Genomic DNA, 23,844 nt, shown 5'->3' with positions numbered 1-23,844 from the left:
TTCGGAAGCTTCGTGGCAAAATAGGACCCCGGGCGTTGATTTCGTCCAATTCGAGAATATTTCGTTACTAGGATTTACGAAACCAAAAACAGCGAAAACAACAGAATCGGCACTTCGGCATCTTGTTAATAGGTTAGTTCCAGAAAATGCACGAATATGACATAAAGTGTGCATAAAACATGTAGATAACATCAATAATGTGGCATGGAACATAAGAAATTATCGATACGTCGGAGACATATCAGCGTCTCTGGAAGGTTTTCCGTATCGTGGCTCTCGGTACTGGGGGTTTCACGACGAAGACTATATGCAGGCGGAAGGGCAGGTCAGGAGGCGTCACGGGGGCCCCACACAATAGGGTCGCGCGGGCCCCCCTTGGGCCGCGCCGCCCTACTGTGGCGGCGCCACGTGGCCCCACTCCGTCTCCTCTTCGGTCTTCTGGAAGCTTCGTGGCAAAATAGGCCCCTGGGCGTTGATTTCGTCCAATTCCGAGAATATTTCCTTACTAGGATTTCTGAAACCAAAAACAGCGAGAAAACGACAGTCGGCTCTTCGGCATCTCGTTAATAGGTTAGTGCCGGAAAATGCATAAATATGACATAAAGTATGCATAAAACATGTAGATATCATCAATAATGTGGCATGGAACATAGGAAATTATCGATACGTCGGAGACGTATCAAACCACACCCCAGGCACCATTCCTTTCTTCCTTTAAAAAACTTGCATCGACATTGCATTTTATCCATCCATCGGGTGGTTTTTCCCAGTTTTTCCCCTGCACTTGCATCGCATTTTGGACCTTGTCATCAATGATTTGCTTCTGGTCTATTTTTCCTTTTCCTTTTCTATCCACTACAAGCTCTCCTTTCTTTAACTTCTGCAAGGTAGCTAAATAACTCTGTAGAAAATTGATCGAGTTTTGGATAGAAGCTTTACCATCGCCGAAAATTATATTGTTTCTGTGATGCCACGCTCTCCACCATATGAACATCAGTTTGTCCCTCATCTCTTTGGGCAGTTTGTCTAGCAAGACCAGGACCCATTCATTCCCTGAAAAGACTAGTTCAGATTCATGTGGTAGTTCCCAGATTTCAGCCAAACCTTGCCTTAGAGCCTTTGCATTTGTGCAATTCATAGTCGCATGGTACCCAGTTTCTTCCTCCATTCCACAGATACTGCAAGTGGGCAAGACATTGAGGAGTCTTCTACTTCTGTTTACCTGAACAACTAGGCTGTTAGTAGCTAACTTCCAGGTGAATATCTTTACTTTGGGAGGTACATTTGTGCTCCAAATAGTATTCCATAGACTTCTATCCCCATTAAGATTTCCACTTGAGTTTGGTGGATTATTGGATCTTAGATCAAGGGCCAGATTGTAGGCACTCTTCACTGTAAACATGCCATGTTTTTCTGGGATCCAAGATATGAAATCATCCTCGTCAATTCTTGGCAAGCAAATTTTGAGTATTTCCTCGGCATCATGGGGCATAAAAATTTTCCTTACCAAATCTTCCTTCCATGATCGGTCCTCGTGATTTATAAGATTATCTACTCGTCTAAATCTTGAGTTTTTCAAGTTTGCAGTGACTTTCATGTCTCCCCTTGGGATCCAATTATCTCTCCAAATCCGAACTTTCTTCCCCTTTTCGATACGCCATAATATTCCTTTTTTTAGGAGCTCGAGGCCATACATGATACCTTGCCAACAGGGAGATGGGTTCCTAATAAAAGCAGTATCTGTTAACTCTCCATTTGGGTAGTATTTTGCTTTTAGTAACCTTGCACATAAGCTATCTGGAAAAGCAATGAGTCTCCAAGCCTGTCTTGCCAACAATGCTTGATTGAACAAATGGAGATCTCTGAAACCCATTCCGCCCAGCCCTTTTCTTCTCGTAACTTTATCCCAAGTCATCCAATGCGTTCTTCTCCTGTCATTTTCATCACCCCACCAGAAGTCTCTTGTCAATTTCATGAGATCTTCACACAGTCCCTCTGAGAATTTGAACACACTCATGGAGTAGGTAGTAATGGCTTGTATCACTAATTTAATGAGAACATCCTTTGCTCCACTAGAGGAATATTTTTCAGCATAGTCGGAGACACGCTTTTTGATTTTCTCCTTGACTGGCTGAAATTTGCCATCTTTCATACGTCCTTCGGGAACTAGTAGACCAAGGTATTTCTCCTCGAAACCCACAGTCTGTATGTCCAAAATGGTTGCCACCACCTGACCTTGTGCCTCAGTACATTTGTTTCCTAACAACAAGGAGCATTTTCCAGGGCTTAGGAGTTGCCCTGTGGCCACCTCGTACTTAATCAAAACATTTTTAACTTTATTTGCTTGATCTGCATTGGCCTCAAAGAAAAGAAGACTGTCATCAGCAAAAAGAAGGTGTGAAATACCCGGGCTACGTCGGCATACCTTAAGTTCCTTAATATGTCCTGCATCCTAGACAGCCCATCACCAACAAATAAAAAGAGATATGGTGATAGAGGTCCCCCTATCGAAGTCCTCTAGTTGGTTTGAAATTCTCCAAAGTCTCTCCGTTGAACCGGACTGAATATGTTACCGTTCTGACACATGTCATTACCCATATAATCCACTGCTCAGCAAAACCCAGCTTCTTTAAAATTTCTTCCAGATATTTCCAATCCACCCTATCACACGCCTTAGCCAGATCCAATTTGTAGCCACAAAATTTACCTTTCCCATCACTGCTCTTCTGTAAGGCATGAATGCATTCGAAAGCTATAAGAGCATTGTCAGTAATAAGTCTACCCGGAATGGAGGCACTCTGACTCGGGGCAATAATTTCTTGGAGCAACGGTCGAAACCTATTTACCATGCACTTCGACACAATTTTGTAAATAACATTACAGAGGCTTATGGGTCTAAAATCCTTTAGGCACACCGGGGTTTTAGTTTTTGGTATAAGAACTATTACCGTGTCATTTATTCCTTCAAGCATCACTCCTGTCCTAAAGAAATCTTTAACAGCAGCCACAATATCATTCTTGAAGACTCCCCAATGTCGCTGGAAGAATCTTGCTGGAAAACCATCTTTGGCAGGTGCCTTCAATGGTCCTATTTGAAAAAGGGCATTTCCTATTTCCGTACACAACCTTTCATTCATTTCTTGGGATATTTGGGTTTGTACATTATCTGTAATAATATCTGGCTGGACCTTCTGATCTGCAGTATATAAATCCTTAAAAAACTTTGTCACCATTTCTTCCATCTCTTCTTTGCTTTCAGACATGCTTCCATCAGCCTTTTCCAAACGTTCAATTTTATTTTTCTTTGCCCTCCACGTAGCTTTTTGGTGGAAGAACTTTGTGTTTCTATCTCCTTCCTTTAGCCACTGAATTCTAGAGCGTTGCCTCCAATATAGCTCTTCTTGTTCAAGCAAATTATCTAGCTCCCGTTCAATACTTCTCTTCTCCTCTTGATTATGCTGCACAAAATTTCTATTTATATTTTCTAATCTTTTCCTTAACCTTTCAATCCGTTTTGAGACAGATCCCCTGTCTTTTTGTAAGAGATACTTCTCCTAGGCTTGTATCGATTCGGCAGTGTATGACTTTATCTATACTTCTTATAAAATAAAACCTCACTAAGTGCAATTAATATTTATCTATCTCAACATGCAAGCTATCCACATCATCTATTTTCTTAGCCAATCATTTGTCCACCTCATCCCACTAATAGTTCTTATTTATTATCTATCTCTACATGCAAGATATTTATATTACCTATTTTTAACCATTAAACTAGCAATATCATTTTGTTCCGCTCGATTGATAATATCGCACCCTCATGTTATATCATTACATAGTTAAGTCATGTGCAACTTGAACACCGAAATAGTTTGGCAACCAAATGAACTCTTTGCGAACTAAACGCAATGTTAATTATGTGCTCTTATATGTAACCACATATGACATTTTAAAAAACATGCGGCAATGTGCATGCATTTTTCATGCAAGCCATCAATATCATTTGGTTCTTTACCTTATCTAGTTCAATCACATACACCTCTAAAATATCACGATCTTTGAATTTTCAAATACCTATCCATTTTATGGCTATTAAATTTAGTGTCTCAACTACTATGGCCAACTAAATATTGTATATTCTATAAACCAAGTTTTCTGTGTTTTATTAGATTTCTTAAAGAGATATCCGCTGCAACGCGGGTATTCAGGTATTGTTCTAGTTTACAAAACGGACAAAGGCCCGTTTCGAAGACACGGGCTCATAGCAAGAATTACTATATCAGCAGACTAGCAGCACAATTCTTACAAAGACTGGCAGTCATAAACACATCACTACAGGGTAGAACAGACACAGAAAAAATGATTTCTTTAACAGTTGAAAAAGAAAGGATTTCTCCATGAAAATACAAGAAAAATATCATCCTACATTTGTAGCTATGGGCTGCGTATCTACTAGTTTCACCGAGCTCATGCTGCGTTGAGCGTTGAGGTGAGTTATTTATGGTTTCACCGAGCTCATGCTGCGTTGAGCGTTGAGGTGAGTTATTTATGGTTATCTAGCGTTTAATTTTGTAATTTACATTTGGTTTCGGACTGAACCTGAAGTGAAATCCGGGGAGTGTATTATAGCTTGTATCGGACTGAACCTGAAGAAAAATGTTTCCATATTGCTAGGATGTATTACCGAAACGCAAGTTGCACAACCTCTTTGGTTAGAACTGCTAAATTTTTGTCTCAGCTTTGCTGCAACAGACACATCTTCACAGAAAAGGCTCTGATATTGAACGCACGCAGTGGTTTGGAGCAACACAACATCAACATGCATCAGACTCTTTGTTAACACAAAGTTCTGAATCCAAGTGGTGACAACGCAGAGAACCATACCTGAAGATAAAGTCTACTACTCCGTAGTTAGTATCGGACTAAAACCTGAAGAAAGATGTTTGCGTATTGCTAGGATTTTCAATCACTCTTTGCACATTTGGAATGAGTCAACCAGAGAGATGTGTTCAATTTCCGTTTCAACTTTGCTGTAACATACACATTTTCACAGGAAAAGCTAGCTCTGATAAGAGACAAGTTCTGAAGCCAAGTGGTAACATCGGAGTTGATTCATTCATTCATTCTACAGAGGAAGCATACCATACAATTAAGAGGCAAATGGAAATTAATTAACAGACGGGAAAACAGCATAACCATCACCGATAATCCATCACTGGGACTCCTCGCCGGCGGCGGCGTCCTCCTCGTCGGACTGGAGGGGCGGGAGGAGCTGAGCCTTGCGGCGGGTGTCGCGGGGCGGGACGGGGACGGCGAGGAAGTGCTTGGTCTTGGAGATGGGGCGGGACCTCAGCAGCTCCACGACGTCGCCGACCTTGAACTGGTTCTCCGGGTCGTGCGCCTGGTACTTCTTCTTGATGCGCTCCCGGCGGTGGTACTTGGGGTGCGGCGCCAGGCGCACCACCTCCACCCCCACCGTCTTGTTCGCCTTCGTCGTCACCACCCGCCCCGTCAGCTGCTTCGCCGCCGAGATCCGGGTGAGGAACGCCGGCCGCGAGGACGCGGCGCCCACGGCGACATTGGAGGAGGAGCAAGGGAGGTGGAGCGGGGACGCGAAGGTGGAGCTGAGCAGCATCTTCTTCTTCCTAGGCGCGCGCACGTCCGACTCTGAGGAAGGATAGGGATAAGGTTATGTTTGGGTTTCTTGCTGGCCCTTTGTGTTAACCATAAATATGCAGAGTAACAGTTTGTATTGCACTAGTAGTCTGAAAATGAAAAATACCAGAGAGACAGAATTGATGAGAGCTTGTCAAATTTCTCTGTTACACAAACTTAGATGCCAATGTATATGTCACAACAATTAATCAAGAGCATCTCTAACGGAATCTATTATACGACACCCACATTGCCAAAAAAAAAATTTGAGAGGAAACATTGCCATATTTTAATCACATATTTTAATCATATATATATAATTATATGTATATATAATTCAATCATATATTTAAGGGCACGGCAGCCGCAGCAGGTGATGTAAAATAATTCACATCTGCGCCAACTCCTTCTTCAACGATTCCAAACTCAAATTGAATAACTAAAACTTAAATTCAAATAGTTGTAATTTAATACAAACACTTCCAATCCATTAGATAGATTAAACACGTTCAAATTCAAGTCCGCCACGATAAAAATCTAATTTGACACACTTGAACCCTAAACTTCGATAGTTTGACCCTAAACTTTGGTATATAAATAGTTAACTAAACTCGACACTGGGATAGATAAACTCAACACCGATGGTGGAGGCAGAGTTCACTCCCAATCATCGTCGCCAAAATTGCTGATGTTATTCCAGAAGTCCGAGTCCAACTTGGAGGAGGAGGAGCCCAGCAAGAGGACGATGGTGGAGGGGCTGCCTCGGATGCCGCAGTCGCAACCTCTTCCTCCGCCTTCTTGGTGTTGGCACTCGCTGTGAAGTACTCCAGCTCGAATTGGTTGAGCTCGGGTGTTCATACAAAATCTTCCCCATTGCCTCCTCATCGGTCTCGTGGGCCCTAATCTGCAAAAACGAGTGGTGATTCTCCTTCTCATGCTCGTTGGTGACCATACGCACGAGCGGGAAGAGGAACTCGGCCACCATGAGGCTCTCCATGAACTAAGGGTTAGAGTGCAGTTGCGGGAGCTTAGGGTTATGGTGCATGTGCAGGAGCTCGCCGACAGTAGAACTTAGGGCTTTGAGGGTGTAGAGGGTCATCGGAGCCGAAGATAGGGTGCGGCTTAGAGGGAGGCTGAGGGCGGCAACGAACCGGGCAGCAATGGAGGTGGGTGGGATGGAGAGGCACTGCGGGAGCGGGCGGCATGGACGGCGGTGAAGGGGGTGTGTCTTAGCCAAAGAAGAAGGCATGGATGGTGTCGATTGGTGGGCCGGCTCCATGACAGCCAATACGCTCGTCGGTGCGTCAAGTGTGAAGTACTAGTACCTTCCATGTGACCCTGCAGTTGCCCCTATACATCGCCCGTGTGCGTGCAGGAGTAGGGCATGCACGTGAGTGCCTCCCTCGTGCGTCCTATTGGGCAGGCCTAGGAAAGAGTCCTTGGGTAGGTTTTTCTTTTTGCTATTATTTCTATTTTCTTTAACAAAATTCAAGATTGGGACCTTTCATTTTGAAGAAAACTTATATTTAAAAAATGTCCCGCCTTAATTTTTTCAAATTATAAAAATGTTTAAAAGTAAAAATTATTTAAATATAAAAATTATTCAAAGTAAGCAAATGTTAGAACTTTAAAAAAATCATACATGAAAATTATTCAAACTTGAAAATTATTTAAACTTAAAAATTATTCAAAGTTGCAAAATGTTCAAATTTAACATTGTTCCAATGATAAAAAATGAAATAAAATAATCTTCAATTTAAAAATCATTTATATTTTAGAAAAATAATTTTTCATTAAAAAGGAAAACAAAAAAACAAAAAACCGAAAGAACAAGAGCTGGAAGGTTCCGGATCCTTCCGAAAACCGGAAAGACCATTCAACATGTTAATAGGTCAGGGCCCAGTGGTCACTATTCATGCATGTGCTGTCTACTGTTGGCTTCTTTTCCTGTAGATAGTGTTGGGCCTCCAAGAGCAGAGGTTTGTAGAACAGCAGCAAGTTTTCCCTTAAGTAGATCACCCAAGGTTTTATCGAACTCAGGGAGGAAGAGGTCAAAGATATCCCTCTCAAGCAACCCTGCAATCACGATACAAGAAGTCTCTTGTGTCCCCAACACACCTAATACACTTGTCAGATGTATAGGTGCACTAGTTCGGCGAAGAGATAGTAAAATGCAAGTAATATGGATGTATATGAGTGGTAATAGCAATCTGAATAAAATATGGCAGCGAGTAAACATGCAACAGAACCGTGAATAAACGGAGATTCGATGTTCGGAAACAAGGCCTAGGGATCCTACTTTCACTAGTGGACACTCTCAACATTGATCACATAATAAAACCACTCTACACTCTCTTGTTGGATGATGAACACCATTAATTGTGTAGGGCTACAAGAGCACCTCAATGCCGGAGTTAACAAGCTCCACAACATTCGATGTTCATATTTAAATAACCTTAGAGTGCATGATAGACCAACGCAATTATATCGAGTACTAACATAGCATGCACACTGTCACCGACAAGCTATGAAAGGGGGAATAGATCACATCAATACCATCATAGTAATAGCTAACTTCATAATCTACAAGGGATCACAATCATAGCATATACCAAGTACTACACGATGCACACACTGTCAACATTACATCATGGAGGAGGAATAGACTACTTTAATAACATCACTAGAGTAGCACATAGATGATATTCAACTAGATCACAAAGAGAGAGATGAACCACATAGCTACGGTAGAGCCCTCAGCCTCGGGGGTGAATTACTCCCTCCTCATCATGGGAGCAGCGATGGCGGTGAAGATGGCGGTGGAGATGGCGGTGGAGATGCCTCCGGGGGCAATTCCCCGTCCCGGCAGGGTGCAGGAACAGAGACATATGTCCCCCGAATTGGAGTTTCGCGATGGCGGTGGCTCTGGAAGGTTTTCTGGTGTTTCGTCAATCCGTGTCGATGTTTTAGGTCAGGGAGCTTTAAATAGGCGAAGAGGCGGAGTCGGAGGGGCTACGGGGCCTCCTCACACTAGGGGGGCGCCCCCCTGGGCCGCGCCGCCCACACGTGTGGGGCCCCCAGGGCTCCCCTCTGGTCCCACTTTGACTTTCTGGAAGGTTCCGGGAAAAATAAGATGTTGGGCATTGATTTCGTCCGATTCCGAGAATATTTCCTTTGTAGGATTTCTGAAACCAAAAACAGCAGAAAACAAGAAGCGGCACTTTGGCATCTCGTCAATAGGTTAGTTCCGGAAAACGCATCAAAACGATATAAAGTGTGAACAAAATATGTAGGTATTGTCATAAAACAAGCATGGAACATCAGAAATTATAGATACGTTGGAGACGTATCAGCATCCCCAAGCTTAGTTCCTACTCGTCCTCGAGTAGGTAAACGATAAAAGAATAATTTCGAAGTGACATGCTACCAACATAATCTTGATCATACTATTGTAAAGCATATGAGATGAATGCAGCGATTCAAAGCAATGGTAAAGACAATGATTAAACAATTGAATCATATAGCAAAGACTTTTCATGAATAGTACTTTCAAGACAAGCATCAATAAGTCTTGCATAAGAGTTAACTCATAAAGCAATAGATTCTAAATAAAGGCATTGAAGCAACACAAATGAAGATTAAGTTTCAGCGGTTGCTTTCAACTTTCAACATGCATATCTCATGGATAGTTGTCAACATAAAGTAATATGATGAATGCAAATATGCAAGTATGTAAGAATCAATGCACGGCTAACACAAGTGTTTGCCTCTAAGATGGAAGGAAGTGGGTAAACTGACTCAACATAAAAGTAAAAGAATGGCCCTTCGAACAGGGAAGCATGGATTGCTATATTTGTGTTAGAGCTTTTATTTTGAAAACAAGAAACAATTTTGTCAACGGTAGTAATAAAGCATATGTATTATGTATAAGATGTCCTACAAGTTGCAAGCCTCATGCATAGTATACCAATAGTGCCCGCACCTTGTCCTAATTAGCTCGGATTACCTGGATTATCATTGCAATACATATGTTTTAACCAAGTATCACAAAGGGGTACCTCTATGCCGCCTTGTACAAAGGTCTAAGGAGAAAGCTCGCATTGGATTTCTCGCTTTTGATTATTCTCAACTTAGACATCCATACCGGGACAACATAGACAACAGATAATGGACTCCTCTTTAATGCATAAGCATTCAACAACAAATAATATTCTCATAAGAGATTGAGGATTGTTGTCCAAACTGAAACTTCCACCATGAATCATGGCTTTAGTTAACGGCCCAATGTTCTTCTCTAACAATATGCATGCTCAAACCATTCAACTCATGGTAAATCGCCCTTACTTCAGACAAGACGAACATGCATAGCAACTCACATGATATTCAACAAAGGGTAGTTGATGGCATCCCCAGGAACATGGTTATCGCACAACAAGCAACTTAATAAGAAATAAGATACATAAGTACATATTCAATACCACAATAGTTTTTAGGCTATTTTTCCCATGAGCTATATATTGCAAAGACAAAGGATAGAAATTTAAAGATAGCACTCAAGCAATTTACTTTGGAATGGCAGAGAAATACCATGTAGTAGGTAGGTATGGTGGACACAAATGGCATAGTTTTTGGCTCAAGGATTTGGATGCACGAGAAGTAATCCCTCTCTATACAAGGCTTAGGCTAGCAAGGTTATTTGAAGCAAACACAAGTATGAATCGGTACAGCAAAACTCACATAAAAACATATTGCAATCATTATAAAACTCTACACCGTCTTCCTTGTTGCTCAAACCCTTACTAGAAAATATCTAGACCTTAGAGAGATCAATCATGCAAACCAAATTTTAACAAGCTCTATGTATTTCTTCACTAATAGGTGCAAAGTATATGATGCAAGAGCTTAATCATGAGCACAACAATTGCCAAGTATCAAATTATTCAAGACCATATATCAATTACCACATGTAGCATTTTCTGTTTCCAACCATATAACAATGAACGAAGTAGTTTCAACCTTCGCCATGAACATTAAAAGCTAAGAACACATGTGTTCATATGAACCAGCGGAGCGTGTCTCTCTACCACACAAGAATTTATTCAGAGAATGAAAATAACAAAAACGAAAATAAAAGCACACAGACGCTCCAAGTAAAGCACATAAGATGTGACGGAATAAAAATATAGTTTCAATAGAAGAAACCTGATAAATTGTTGATGAAGAAGGGGATGCCTTGGGCATCCCCAAGCTTAGATGCTTGAGTCTTCTTGAAATATGGAGGGATGAACCACGGGGGCATCCCCAAGCTTAGATTTTTCACTTTTCTTGATCATATATCATTCTCCTCTCTTGACCCTTGAAAACTTCCTCCACACCAAACTCAAAGCAAACTCATTAGAGGGTTAGTGCATAATCAAAAATTCACATGTTCAGAGGTGACACAATCATTCTTAATATTTCTGGACATTGCTCAAAGCTTCTGAAAGTTAATGGAACAAAGAAATCCATTCAACATAGCAAAAGAGGCAATGCGAAATAAAAGGCAGAATCTGTCAAAACAGAATAGTCCGTAAAGACGATTTTTTTAGAGGCACCAGACTTGCTCAGATGAAAATGCTCAAATTGAATGAAAGTTGCGTACATATCTGAGGATCACTCACGTAAATTAGCAGATTTTTCTGAGTTACCTACAGAGAACCCTGCCCAAATTCGTGACAGACAGAAATCTGTTTCTGCGCAGTAATCCAAATCTAGTATCAACCTTACCATCAAAGATTTTACTTGGCACAACAATGCAACAAAATAAAGATAAGGAGAGGTTTCTACAGTAGTAACAACTTCCAAGACTCAAATATAAAATAAAAGTGCTGTAGTAAAATAAACACATGGGTTATCTCCCAAGAAGTGCTTTCTTTATAGCCATTAAGAAGGGCTCGGTAATTTCAATGATGCACTCCCAAGAAATAAGAGTTGAAGCAAAAGAGAGCATCAAAAAGCAAATTCAAAACACATTTAAGTCTAACCCACTTCCTATGCAAAGGAATCTTGTACACAAATGAATTCATGAAGAACAAAGTGACAAGCATAGGAGGATAAAACACGAGTAACTTCAAGATTCTCAACATAAAGAGGGGAAACTTAATATTATTAAGATGCATATAACCATGTTTCCCTCTCTCATAATAACTTTCAGTAGCATCATTGATGAAATCCACAATATACCCATCACTTAAAACATTCTTATCATGGTTTATATGCATAGAAGTATCATTAATTTTGGCATAAGAAGAGTTCTTCTCATTAATAGTAATTGGAGCAAGATTATTATCAAGAATTTGAACATGGTAAACAAGTTGCATATTAAGGGAATTGTTTTTGGCAATCCAATCATAACTATGACAAGTTTCATAAGGATAGTTATAACCTATATCATAGCATTCTTTATAATAATCATCAAAGGTTGGAGGCCTAGTGTCATCATAAGAAATAGAATAGTTATCTTTCACAGTATGTTCATCTGTGACCATACCCTCATTATTACTAGAAGGAGATGTATCAAGCATATAATGATCAGTAGCAAAAGGATTTTCAAACACCTCATTCCCAAGCTTAGAGCTTTCTATATCATTATGGGAGGAAGCATGGATAGTACTGATACTATGGCAATTATTATCATCATCATTTTCAGAATTAGTTTCCCAGAGATTTGCAATATCAAAAGTAGTGTGCTCTTTAAAATCATGATCACTAATGTATGTAAAGGGCATAGGAAGATCATTGTATTCAGATTCATTATCATAATATTCATTAGGAGCAACATACTTACGGTTACCTATCGTTACCTCATTCACGCGGGGATATACTGTTACCTCTTTCTCTTTATTTCCCTTCTTCTTCTTCTTCTTCTTCTTCTTCTTCTTCTTCGTTCCCTTCTTCTTATTCTTATTCTCTTCCTTCTCCACATAACCTGATTTATTTCTAGAAACAATAGAAGAAACTTGGGAGGATTCCTCCTTTTCATTAATAAGTTCAAAACACACAGCGGTCCTATCATATTTTGGCAAGGTGTCATCTTCTAAAATATTTTGTATGTAAATATTTGTATGGCAATTATCAATGCAATAAGAAAAACACCCATGCAGGACATCATCAATATCAAGATCGTTAATATCTAACAAAGAAATTTTCCTTGATAACTCTTCACACCACAAAAGTAAAGTAAGCTCATCATGCTGATTAGGAGTAATTTCATCATCACAATACAAATTTGCAGCACTCATGGGGTTCAAATTATCATTGGAGGAGCATTGGAAATTAAAATGACCCACTCTATGGCAAAGTTCACAAATAAAAGGATAGAGGGCGCAAACTTTTTTACTAAGATCATCGAGAGCCCTAGACCACTTTCTAGTTTTTTCATTAATATGATGGATACAATATTCATCTTCGATTTGATTAATTCCACAAGGTCTATGCATTCCACAAAAATTAACATACTTATAGGAAATAGCATTCTTAGGAGTTTGAGCATGTTTATTGCAATCATTAACAACAATTTCATCCTTCATGCAAGCCTCTTTAAAAGGTTCATGATACTTATCAAAATTCTTCCTAGGCAATTCAAAATGAGAGGCAAAAGCTTTATAAAGATTTGCAGCAACTTGAGAGTCAAGACCATAGGTAGCACTCATATTTCGAAATTTACCAGTATCCATAAAAGTTTCAATGCATTCATAATCATAATTTATACCTGACTCTTTACCTTTGTTGTTCTCCCATCCTTCAGTATTCTCCTCAATCCGATCAAGAAGGTCCCATCTAGCTTCAACCTCCTTGCTTGTGAAAGATCCCTCCAAACAGGCATCTAGATAGTCCTTGTGATGTCCTGAAAGCCTTGCATAAAAAATATTAATAATAACATTACGGGGGAGCTCATGAATGGGACATTTGAGCATTAGTGACTTCAATCTCCCCCATGCTTGAGAAATACTCTCTCCATCACGAGGATAAAAGTTATAAATGTAATTTCTATCAATATGCACTTCATGAGGAGGATAAAATTTAGAATAAAAGAGAGGTACAATTTCCTCCCAACCAAGAGAATGACTATTCTTCAGCAATTTATACCAATGTGCCGCTTTACCAGACAACGAAATAGAGAATAGTTTCTTCCTCACTTCATCCATAGAGATACCTGCACACTTGAATAACCCGCATAATTCATGCAAAAACAAGTAAATGATCTCCGGGATGGACGGTTCCATCCCCTTCATAACGGTTATCCATAACACGTTCAATAATTTTCATGGGTATCTTGAAAGCAGTACTTTGCAGTAGGTGGATTTAAAATATCACAAGCATCATTAGAGTTATCGCATATGGGAGATAAAGTATTATCAGAGCAAATTTTCTCACCTAAAGATGGGAAGCTAAAAAGATCATAAAAACTAGCTTCCCCAAGCTTAGACTTCTCCATAGCATTAGCAGTGATTGCGTTCATACTAATAACATTGCTACTAGCATGCAAATGAGGCTCCATAGGTTTTTTAATTTTCGCATCACACAATTCATGTCTTAACTTAGGAAATAAATTAAAAAGCTCACAGTTGTTTTCCATTATGCCTTACTAGTGTAAAACAAGAAACAAAAAGATGCAATTGCAGGATCTAAAGGAAATAGCTTCGAGCACTTACAACGGCACCAGAAAATAACTTAGTTACACGGGACCGGAGTGTGAGTGCCTTTTACCTTTCCTCCCCGACAACGGCGCCGAGAAAATAGCTTGTCTGTCTCTTGTTGGCTTCTTTTCCTGTAGACGGTGTTGGGCCTCCAAGAGCAGAGGTTTGTAGAACAGCGAGCAAGTTTTCCCTTAAGTGGATCACCCAAGGTTTTATCGAACTCGGGGAGGAAGAGGTCAAAGATATCCCTCTCAAGCAACCCTCGCAATCACGATACAAGAAGTCTCTTGTGTCCCCAACACACCTAATACACTTGTCAGATGTATAGGTGCACTAGTTCGGCGAAGAGATAGTAAAATGCAAGTAATATGGATGTATATGAGTGGTAATAGCAATCTGAATAAAATATGGCAGTGAGTAAACATGCAACAGAACCGTGAATAAACGGAGATTCGATGTTCGGAAACAAGGCCTAGGGATCCTACTTTCACTAGTGGACACTCTCAACAATGATCACATAATAAAACCACTCTACACTCTCTTGTTGGATGATGAACACCATTAATTGTGTAGGGCTACAAGAGCACCTCAATGCCGGAGTTAACAAGCTCCACAACATTCGATGTTCATATTTAAATAACCTTAGAGTGCATGATAGACCAACGCAATTATACCGAGTACTAACATAGCATGCACACTGTCACCGACAAGCTATGAAAGGGGGAATAGATCACATCAATACCCTCATAGTAATAGTTAACTTCATAATCTACAAGAGATCACAGTCATAGCCTATACCAAGTACTACACGATGCACACACTGTCAACATTACATCATGGAGGAGGAATAGACTACTTTAATAACATCACTAGAGTAGCACATAGATGATATTCAACTAGATCACAAAGAGAGAGATGAACCACATAGCTACGGTAGAGCCCTCAGCCTCGGGGGTGAATTACTCCCTCCTCATCATGGGAGCAGCGATGGCGGTGGAGATGGCGGTGGAGATGCCTCTGGGGGCAATTCCCCGTCCCGGCAGGGTGCCGGAACAGAGACTTCTGTCCCCCGAATTGGAGTTTCGCGATGGCGGCGGCTCTGGAAGGTTTTCTGGTGTTTCGTCAATCCGTGTCGATGTTTTAGGTCAGGGAGCTTTAAATAGGCGAAGAGGCGGAGTCGGAGGGGCTACGGGGCCTCCTCACACTAGGGGGGCGTGCCCCCCCCTGGGCCGCGCCGCCCACACGTGTGGGGCCCCCAGGGCTCCCCTCTGGTCCCCCTTTGACTTTTGGGAAGGTTCCGGGAAAAATAAGATGTTGGGCATTGATTTCGTCCGATTCCGAGAATATTTCCTTTGTAGGATTTCTGAAACCAAAAACAGCAGAAAACAACTGGCACTTCGACATCTCGTCAATAGGTTAGTTCCGGAAAACGCATCAAAACGATATAAAGTGTGAACAAAACATGTAGGTATTGTCATAAAACAAGCATGGAACATCAGAAATTATAGATACGTTGGAGACGTATCAGCATGCACGCAGACGATATGTAGGCTTTTTCGGGTTTGCTCCTATTCAACGCGTTTAGCGCCTGTTACGCCACCGACGCCCATAGGAAGACAAGATGGGCCCAGGCCCAGCAACTACTTCCCCAACTACTCTTCTTCTTCCTCATGTTCGACCTCTCCCTTCTAGCTCTCAAGCCCCGCCTCCACCGCATGCTGCCGCCACCCGCGGTCGATCCCGCGGAGCCTCACCGCACCGCTCTCCTCCATCCGCCGCCCATCACCGGTCTTCCGCCACCCAGATCTCCCTCTAAACCCGCCCAGCTCCCCAACTTCGGCAACACCCCTCCACCCTAAGCCCTAAGAACGAAAGCCGAAGAGCACTACACCCGAACCCTAAGACCCCAACACCTAAATCCCTAAGTACCCTTCCTCGCCTCCACTTGCGACGCCGCAGCCAGCCTCGTTGTCCCCTTCTCCGGCGAGGTCCTTTCCTCGCATCCGCCGGGATGTCACGGTCGTGACGTCCCGTCTCTGGTGAGATCGACAATTGAGCTCCTTGTACATCTTCCTGGCGTCTCTGTCTCCAACTTGCAAAAAGGCCGAGGCCAAAGTCACCCCTAACGCGAGCGTCAGCACACTAACGTGCGCAGCGAGGAGGCGCTCATTCCCCCCTTTTCTTTCTCTCTCATCGCTACAGTAGCTGAGAGCTCTTCTCAGAGGGCCGGGCCGACCTGAGGCCAATCTCACCGGCGTCGCCGGTCGAGATGGGCGGAGGGAAGGCGCCGGAGTAGATATGTTAGTTAGATGTAGTGGCAGTTTGCCGGTAGGGGGCCTGGTGCCCTGTAGTTTGAGCGGAGGAGGAGATCTGGCCGCCTAGATCTCATCCGATTTAGGGTTCTTCCTTCTCGCTCTTCTTCTCCGGTGGTCGGAGGGGAGGGTGGAGAGGAGGACCGACGCTCGTTCCAATAAAGGAGTGGCGGTGAACCACCTTCAGAGCGACTGCGGCGGGAGGCGTCTTTCCCTGGCCGGCTGATACGTCCAATTTGCATCACTATTTTGTATCATAATTTGCTGTTATTCATTGATATATTTCAAGTTTGGACACAATACTTATGTTATTTCATCTATTTTGCATATTTCATGATCATTGGAGGATCGAGCACCGGAGCCAGGATTCTGCTGGAAAAAGCACCGTCAGAACGCAATATTTCGGAAGATCAACTGTGGAAGGAAATTATACCAAAAATCCTATTTTTCCAGATGACGAAGGAAGCCAGAAGGGGGAGCCGAGAGGGCCCAAGGTGGGGCCAGACCACAGGCCGGCGCGGCCCATGGCCTGGCCGCGCCACCTGGTGAGGAGGGGGCCCCACAGCCCCTCTCGCCTCCTTTTCTTCGCGAAACCCTTCGTCCCGAAGACCTAAGCCACAGAGGGTACCTCGCGAAGAGTTACAGCCGCCTCTGCGGGGCGGAGAACACCAGAGAGAAAAGAGCTCTCCGGCGGGCTGAGATCCGCCGGGGAAATTCCCTCCCGGAGGGGGAAATCGACGCCATCGTCACTGTCATCGAGCTGGACATCATCTCCATCACCATCATCATCATCTCCACCACCATCACCGCCGTCTCCACCGCTGGACATCGTCACCGCCGTAGCAATTTGGGTTTGATCTTGATTGTTTGATAGGGGAAACTCTCCCGGTATCGATTTCTACTTGTTGTTGATGCTATTGAGTGAAACCATTGAACCAAGGTTTATGTTCAGATTGTTATTCATCATCATATCACCTCTGATCATGCTCCATATGATGTCTCGTGAGTAGTTCGTTTAGTTCTTGAGGACATGGGTGAAGTCTAACTGTTAGTAGTGAATTATGGTTGAGTAATATTCAATGTTATGATATTTAAGTTGTGGTGTTATTCTTCTAGTGGTGTCATGTGAACATCGACTACATGACACTTCACCTTTATGGGCCTAGGGGAATGCATCTTGTACTCGTTTGCCAATTGCGGGATTGCGGGAGTGACAGAAACCTAAACCCCCGTTGGTATATCGATGCAGGAGGGATAGCAGGATCTCAGAGTTTAAGGCTGTGGTTAGATTTATTCTTAATTACTTTCTTGTAGTTGCGGATGCTTGCAAGGGGTATAATCACAAGTATGTATTAGTCCTAGGAAGGGCGGTACATTAGCATAGGTTCACCCACACAACACTTATCAAAACAATGAAGATTAATTAGCCATATGTAGCGAAAGCACTAGACTAAAATCCCGTGTGTCCTCGAGAACGCTTGGTCATTATAAGTAATCAAACCGGCTTGTCCTTTGTGCTAAAAAGGATTGGGCCACTTGATACGTCTCCGACGTATCGATAATTTCTTATGTTCCATGCCACATTATTGATAATATCTACATGTTTTATATACATTTTATGTCATATTTATGTGTTTTCCGGAACTAACCTATTGATGAGATGCCGAAGGGCCAGTTGTTGTTTTCTGCTGTTTTTGGTTTCAGAAATCCTAGTAAAGAAATATTCTCGGAATCGGACGAAATCAACGCCGAAGATCTTAGAATCCCCGGAAGCATCCAGAACACCCGAGAGTCGCCAGAGGGGGGGCACAGGCCCACCAGACCATAGGCCGGCGCGGCCAAGGGGGGGCCCACGCCCCCCTATAGTGTCGTCGCCCCGTTGACCTTCTGACGCCGCCTCTTCGCCTATTTAAGGGCCCTCGACCTAAAACCTCGAGACGAAAAAGCCACGGTACGAGAAACCTTCCAGAGCCGCCGCCATCGCGATGCCAAGATCTGGGGGACAGGAGTCTCTGTTCCGGCACGCCGCCGGGATGGGGAAGTGCCCCCGGAAGGCTCCTCCATCGACACCACCGCCATCTTCATCACCGCTGCTGTCTCCCATGAGGAGGGAGTAGTTCTCCATCGAGGCTCGGGGCTGTACCGGTAGTTATGTGGTTCATCTCTCTCCTATGTACTTCAATACAATAATCTCATGAGCTGCCTTACATGATTGAGATTCATATGATGATGCTTGTAATCTAGATGTCGTTATGCTAGTCAAGTGAATTTTACTTATGTGATCTCCGAGAGACTCCTTGTCCCACGTGTGTAAAGGTGACAGTGTGTGCACCGTGTGGGTCTCTTAGGCTATATTTCATAGAATACTTATTCACTGTTATGAATGGCATAGTGAAGTGCTTATTTATATCTCTTTATGATTGCAATGTGTTTTGTATCACAATATATCTACATGCTACTCTAGTGATGTTATTAAAGTAGTTTTATTCCTCCTGCACGGTGTAATGGTGACAGTGTGTGCATCCGTGTTAGTACTTGGCATAGGCTATGATTATGATCTCTTGTAGATTATGAAGTTAACTATTGCTATGATAGTATTGATGTGATCTATTCCTCCTACATAGTGTGAAGGTGACAGTGTGCATGCTATGTTAGTACTTGGTTTACTCGTGTTGATCTTTCATGCACTCTAAGGTTATTTAAATATGAACATTGAATTGTGGAGCTTGTTAACTCCGGCATTGAGGGTTCGTGTAATCCTACGCAATGATGTTCATCATCCAACAAAAGAGTGTAGAGTATGCATTTATCTATTCTGTTATGTGATCAAAGTTGAGAGTGTCCACTAGTGAAAGTCTAATCCCTAGGCCTTGTTCCTAAATATCGCTATCGCTGCTTGTTTCTATCGTGTTACTACTGCTGCGTCACTATCGCTTGTTTACGATCCTGGGCAAAGCACTTTTCTCGGTGCCGTTGCCACTGCTCATATATATTCATACCACCTGTATTTCACTATCTCTTCGCCGAACTAGTGCACCTATTAGGTGTGTTGGGGACACAAGAGACTTCTTGCTTTGTGGTTGCAGGGTTGCATGAGAGGGATACCTTTGACCTCTTCCTCCCTGAGATCGATAAACCTTGGGTGATCCACTTAAGGGAAAACTTGCTGCTGTTCTACAAACCTCTGCTCTTGGAGGCCCACCACTGTCTACAGGAAAAGGAGGGGGCGTAGACATCAAGCTATTTTCTGGCGCCGTTGCCGGGGAGGAAAGGTAAAAGGCACTCATACTTCGGTTCCAGGTAAAGTAATTTTCTGGCGCCATTGTGTTTGTGCTCGAAGATATTTCCTTTAGATCCTGCAATTGCAACTTTTTGTTTCTTGTTTACACTAGTTAGGCATAATGGAAAACAACAAAAATATGAGAGATCTTTATGAACTTTATCTTGAATTAGGACATGATGTGTTTGAAGAAAGAATTAAAAAACCCATGGAACTTTATATGCATGCTAATGGGAATGTTATTAATATGAATGCTTTGAACACTATTGTTGCTAATGCTATGGAAAATTCTAAGCTTGGGGAAGCTGGCTTTGATGAGCATGATCTTTTTAGTCCCCCGGGCATTGAGGAGAAAATTTTCTTTGATGATACTTTGCCTCCTATTTATGATGATTATAATGATAGTAGTCTTTTGGTGCCACCTGTTATGGAGGATAAATTTGATTATGATTACAATATGCCTCCTATATTTGATGATGAGAATAATAATGATAGCTACTTTGTTGAATTTGCTTCCACTACAACTACTAAAATTGATTATGCTTATGTGGAGAGTAATAATTTTATGCATGAGACTCATGATAAGAATGCTTTACTTGATAGTTATATTGTTGAGTTTGCTCATGATGCTACTGAAAGTTATTATGAGAGAGGAAAATATGGTTGTAGAAATTTTCATGTTACTAAAATGCCTCTCTATGTGCTGAAATTTTTGAAGCTACACTTGTTCTATCTTCCTATGCTTGTTACTTTGCTATTCATGAACTTGTTTATTTACAAGATTCCTATGCATAGGAAGCATGTTAGACTTAAATGTGTTTCTAATTTGCCTCTGCTTCAAATACTATTTCTTGCGAGTGCATCATTAAAACTGCTGAGCCCATCTTAATGGCTATAAAGAAAGCACTTCTTGGGAGATAACCCATGTGTTATTTTGCTACAGTAATTTTGTTTTATATTTGTGTCTTGGAAGTTGTTTACTACTGTAGCAACCTCTCCTTATCTTAATTTTGTGTTTTTGTTGTGCCAAGTAAAGTCTTTGATAGCAAGGTTGATGCTAGATTTGGATTACTGCGCAGAAACAGATTTCTTTGCTGTCACGAATCTGGGCAAAATTCTCTGTAGGTAACTCATAAAATTATGCCAATTTACGTGAGTGATCCTCAGATATGTACGCAACTTTCATTCAATCTGAGCATTTTCATTTGAGCAAGTCTGGTGCCTCAATAAAATTCGTCTTTACGGACTGTTCTGTTTTGACAGATTCTGCCTTTTATTTCGCATTGCTTCTTTTGCTATGTGGGATGGATTTCTTTGTTCCATTAACTTCCAGTAGCTTTGAGCAATGTCCAGAAGTGTTAAGAATGATTTTGTCACCTCTGAACATGTGAGTTTTTGATTATGCACTAACCCTCTAATGAGTTTATTTCGAGTTTGGTGTGGAGGAAGTTTTCAAGGGTCAAGAGAGGAGGATGATACAATGTGATCAAGAAGAGTGAAAGCTCTAAGCTTGGGGATGCCCCGGTGGTTCATCCCTGCATATTTCAAGAAGACTCAAGCATCTAAGCTTGGGGATGCCCAAGGCATCCCCTTCTTCATCGACAAATTATCAGGTTCCTTCTCTTGAAACTATATTTTTATTCGGTCACATCTTATGTACTTTACTTGGAGCGTCTGTGTGCTTTTGTTTTTGTTTTTTGTTTGAATAAATGCTTGTGTGGGAGAGAGACACGCTCCGCTGGTTCGTATGAACACATGTGTTCTTAGCTTTTAATGTTCATGGCGAAGGTTGAAACTTCTTCGTTAAATTGTTATATGGTTGGAATCGGAAAATGCTACATGTAGTAATTGGTAAAATGTCTTGGATAATGTGATACTTGGCAATTGTTGTGCTCATGATTAAGCTCTTGCATCATATACTTTGCACCCATTAATGAAGAAATACATAGAGCATGCTAAAATTTGGTTTGCATAATTGGTCTCTCTAAGGTCTAGATAATTTCTAGTATTGAGTTTGAACAACAAGGAAGACGGTGTAGAGTCTTATAATGTTTACAATATGTCTTTTATGTGAGTTTTGCTGCACCAGTTCATCCTTGTGTTTATTTCAAATAAACCTTGCTAGCCTAAACCTTGTATCGAGAGGGAATACTTCTCATGCATCCAAAATACTTGAGCCAACCACTATGCTATTTGTGTCCACTATACCTACCTACTACATGGTATTTCTCCGCCATTCCAAAGTAAATTGCTTGAGTGCTACCTTTAAACAATTCAAAATTTATTACCTCTGATTTGTGTCAATGTTTTATAGCTCATGAGGAAGTATGTGGTGTTTATCTTTCAATCTTGTTGGGCAACTTTCACCAAAGGACTAGTGGCTTCATCCGCTTATCCAATAATTTTGCAAAAAGAGCTGGCAATGGGATTCCCAGTCCCAAATTAATTAACAAAAATAGACACTCCTCCATGGTATGTGATTGTTGGACGGCACCCGAAGGATTCGGTTAGCCATGGCTTGAGAAAGCAAAGGTGGGGAGGAGTGTCATCATAATAAAACTAAAAATGAAAAGGCACTCCTTCATGGTATGAGATTGTTGGCAGGCACCCGAGGATTCGGTTAGCCATGGTTTGTGAAAGAAAGGTTGGAAGGAGTGCCACTCAAAAATAAAATAAAATGGGAGCCGCTCTTTGAAGGTTTGTCTGGCAAGGGGGTTAGAGTGCCCACTACCATTCGTTGACAACAACATACACCTCTCAAAACTTTATTTTTATGCTCTCTTTATGTTTTCAAAACCAAAGCTCTAGCACAAGTATAGCAATCGATGCTTTCCTCTTTGAAGGGCCATTCTTTTACTTTTATGTTGAGTCAGTTTACCCATTTCTCTCTATCCTAGAAGCAAACACTTGTGTTAACTGTGCATTGATTCTTACATACTTGCTTATTGCACTTGTTATATTGCTTTGCATTGACAACTATCCATGAGATATGCATGTTACAAGTTGAAAGCAACCGCTGAAACTTAATCTTCCATTGTGATGCTTCAATACCTTTACTAAGAATTTATTGCTTTATGAGTAACTCTTATGCAAGACTTATTGATGCTTGTCTTGAAGTACTATTCATGAAAAGTCTTTGCTATATGATTCATTTGTTTACTCATGTCATTCACCATTGTTTTGATCGCTGCATTCATTACATATACTTACAATAGTATGATCAAGGTTATGATGGCATGTCACTCCAGAAATTATCTTTGTTTATCGTTTACTCGCTCGGGACGAGCGAGAACTAAGCTTGGGGATGCTGATACGTCTCCGACGTATCGATAATTTCTTATGTTCCATGCCACATTATTGATAATATCTACATGTTTTATATACATTTTATGTCATATTTATGCGTTTTCCGGAACTAACCTATTGACGAGATGTCGAAGGGCCAGTTGCTGTTTTCTGCTGTTTTTGGTTTCAGAAATCCTAGTAAAGAAATATTCTCGGAATCGGACGAAATCAACGCCGAAGATCTTAGAATCCCCGGAAGCATCCAGAACACCCGAGAGTCGCCAGAGGGGGGGCACAGGCCCACCAGACCATAGGCCGGCGCGGCCAAGGGGGGGCCCGCGCCCCCCTATAGTGTCGTCGCCCCGTTGACCTTCTGACGCCGCCTCTTCGCCTATTTAAGGGCCCTCGACCTAAAACCTCGAGACGAAAAAGCCACGGTACGAGAAACCTTCCAGAGCCGCCGCCATCGCAAAGCCAAGATCTGGGGGACAGGAGTCTCTGTTCCGGCACGCCGCCGGGACGGGGAAGTGCCCCCGGAAGGCTCCTCCATCGACACCACCGCCATCTTCATCACCGCTGCTGTCTCCCATGAGGAGGGAGTAGTTCTCCATCGAGGCTCGGGGCTGTACCGGTA

At 42.0% G+C, this 23,844-nt stretch overlaps 1 protein-coding gene across 1 annotated transcript; it reads right to left on the bottom strand.

Moving 5' to 3' along the window:
* Positions 1-5,002: 5,002 nt before the first annotated feature.
* On the bottom strand, positions 5,003-5,711 carry LOC124666075 (30S ribosomal protein S17, chloroplastic-like). Its single transcript, XM_047203418.1, has one exon. It carries the CDS (start codon positions 5,633-5,635, stop codon positions 5,213-5,215), a length of 423 nt encoding a protein of 140 aa, XP_047059374.1. The 5' UTR covers positions 5,636-5,711; the 3' UTR covers positions 5,003-5,212.
* Between the last annotated feature and the right edge of the window lie 18,133 nt (positions 5,712-23,844).

The sequence above is a fragment of the Lolium rigidum genome, chromosome 6 (assembly GCF_022539505.1).
Source record: "Lolium rigidum isolate FL_2022 chromosome 6, APGP_CSIRO_Lrig_0.1, whole genome shotgun sequence".
Classification (NCBI taxonomy): Eukaryota; Viridiplantae; Streptophyta; class Magnoliopsida; order Poales; family Poaceae; genus Lolium; species Lolium rigidum.
This window is presented reverse-complemented; position numbering and strand designations above follow the sequence as displayed.

Bases quoted from the DNA above. Each gene is read 5' to 3' on its own strand.
- LOC124666075 (XM_047203418.1), bottom strand. From the start codon at position 5,635: ATGCTGCTCAGCTCCACCTTCGCGTCCCCGCTCCACCTCCCTTGCTCC.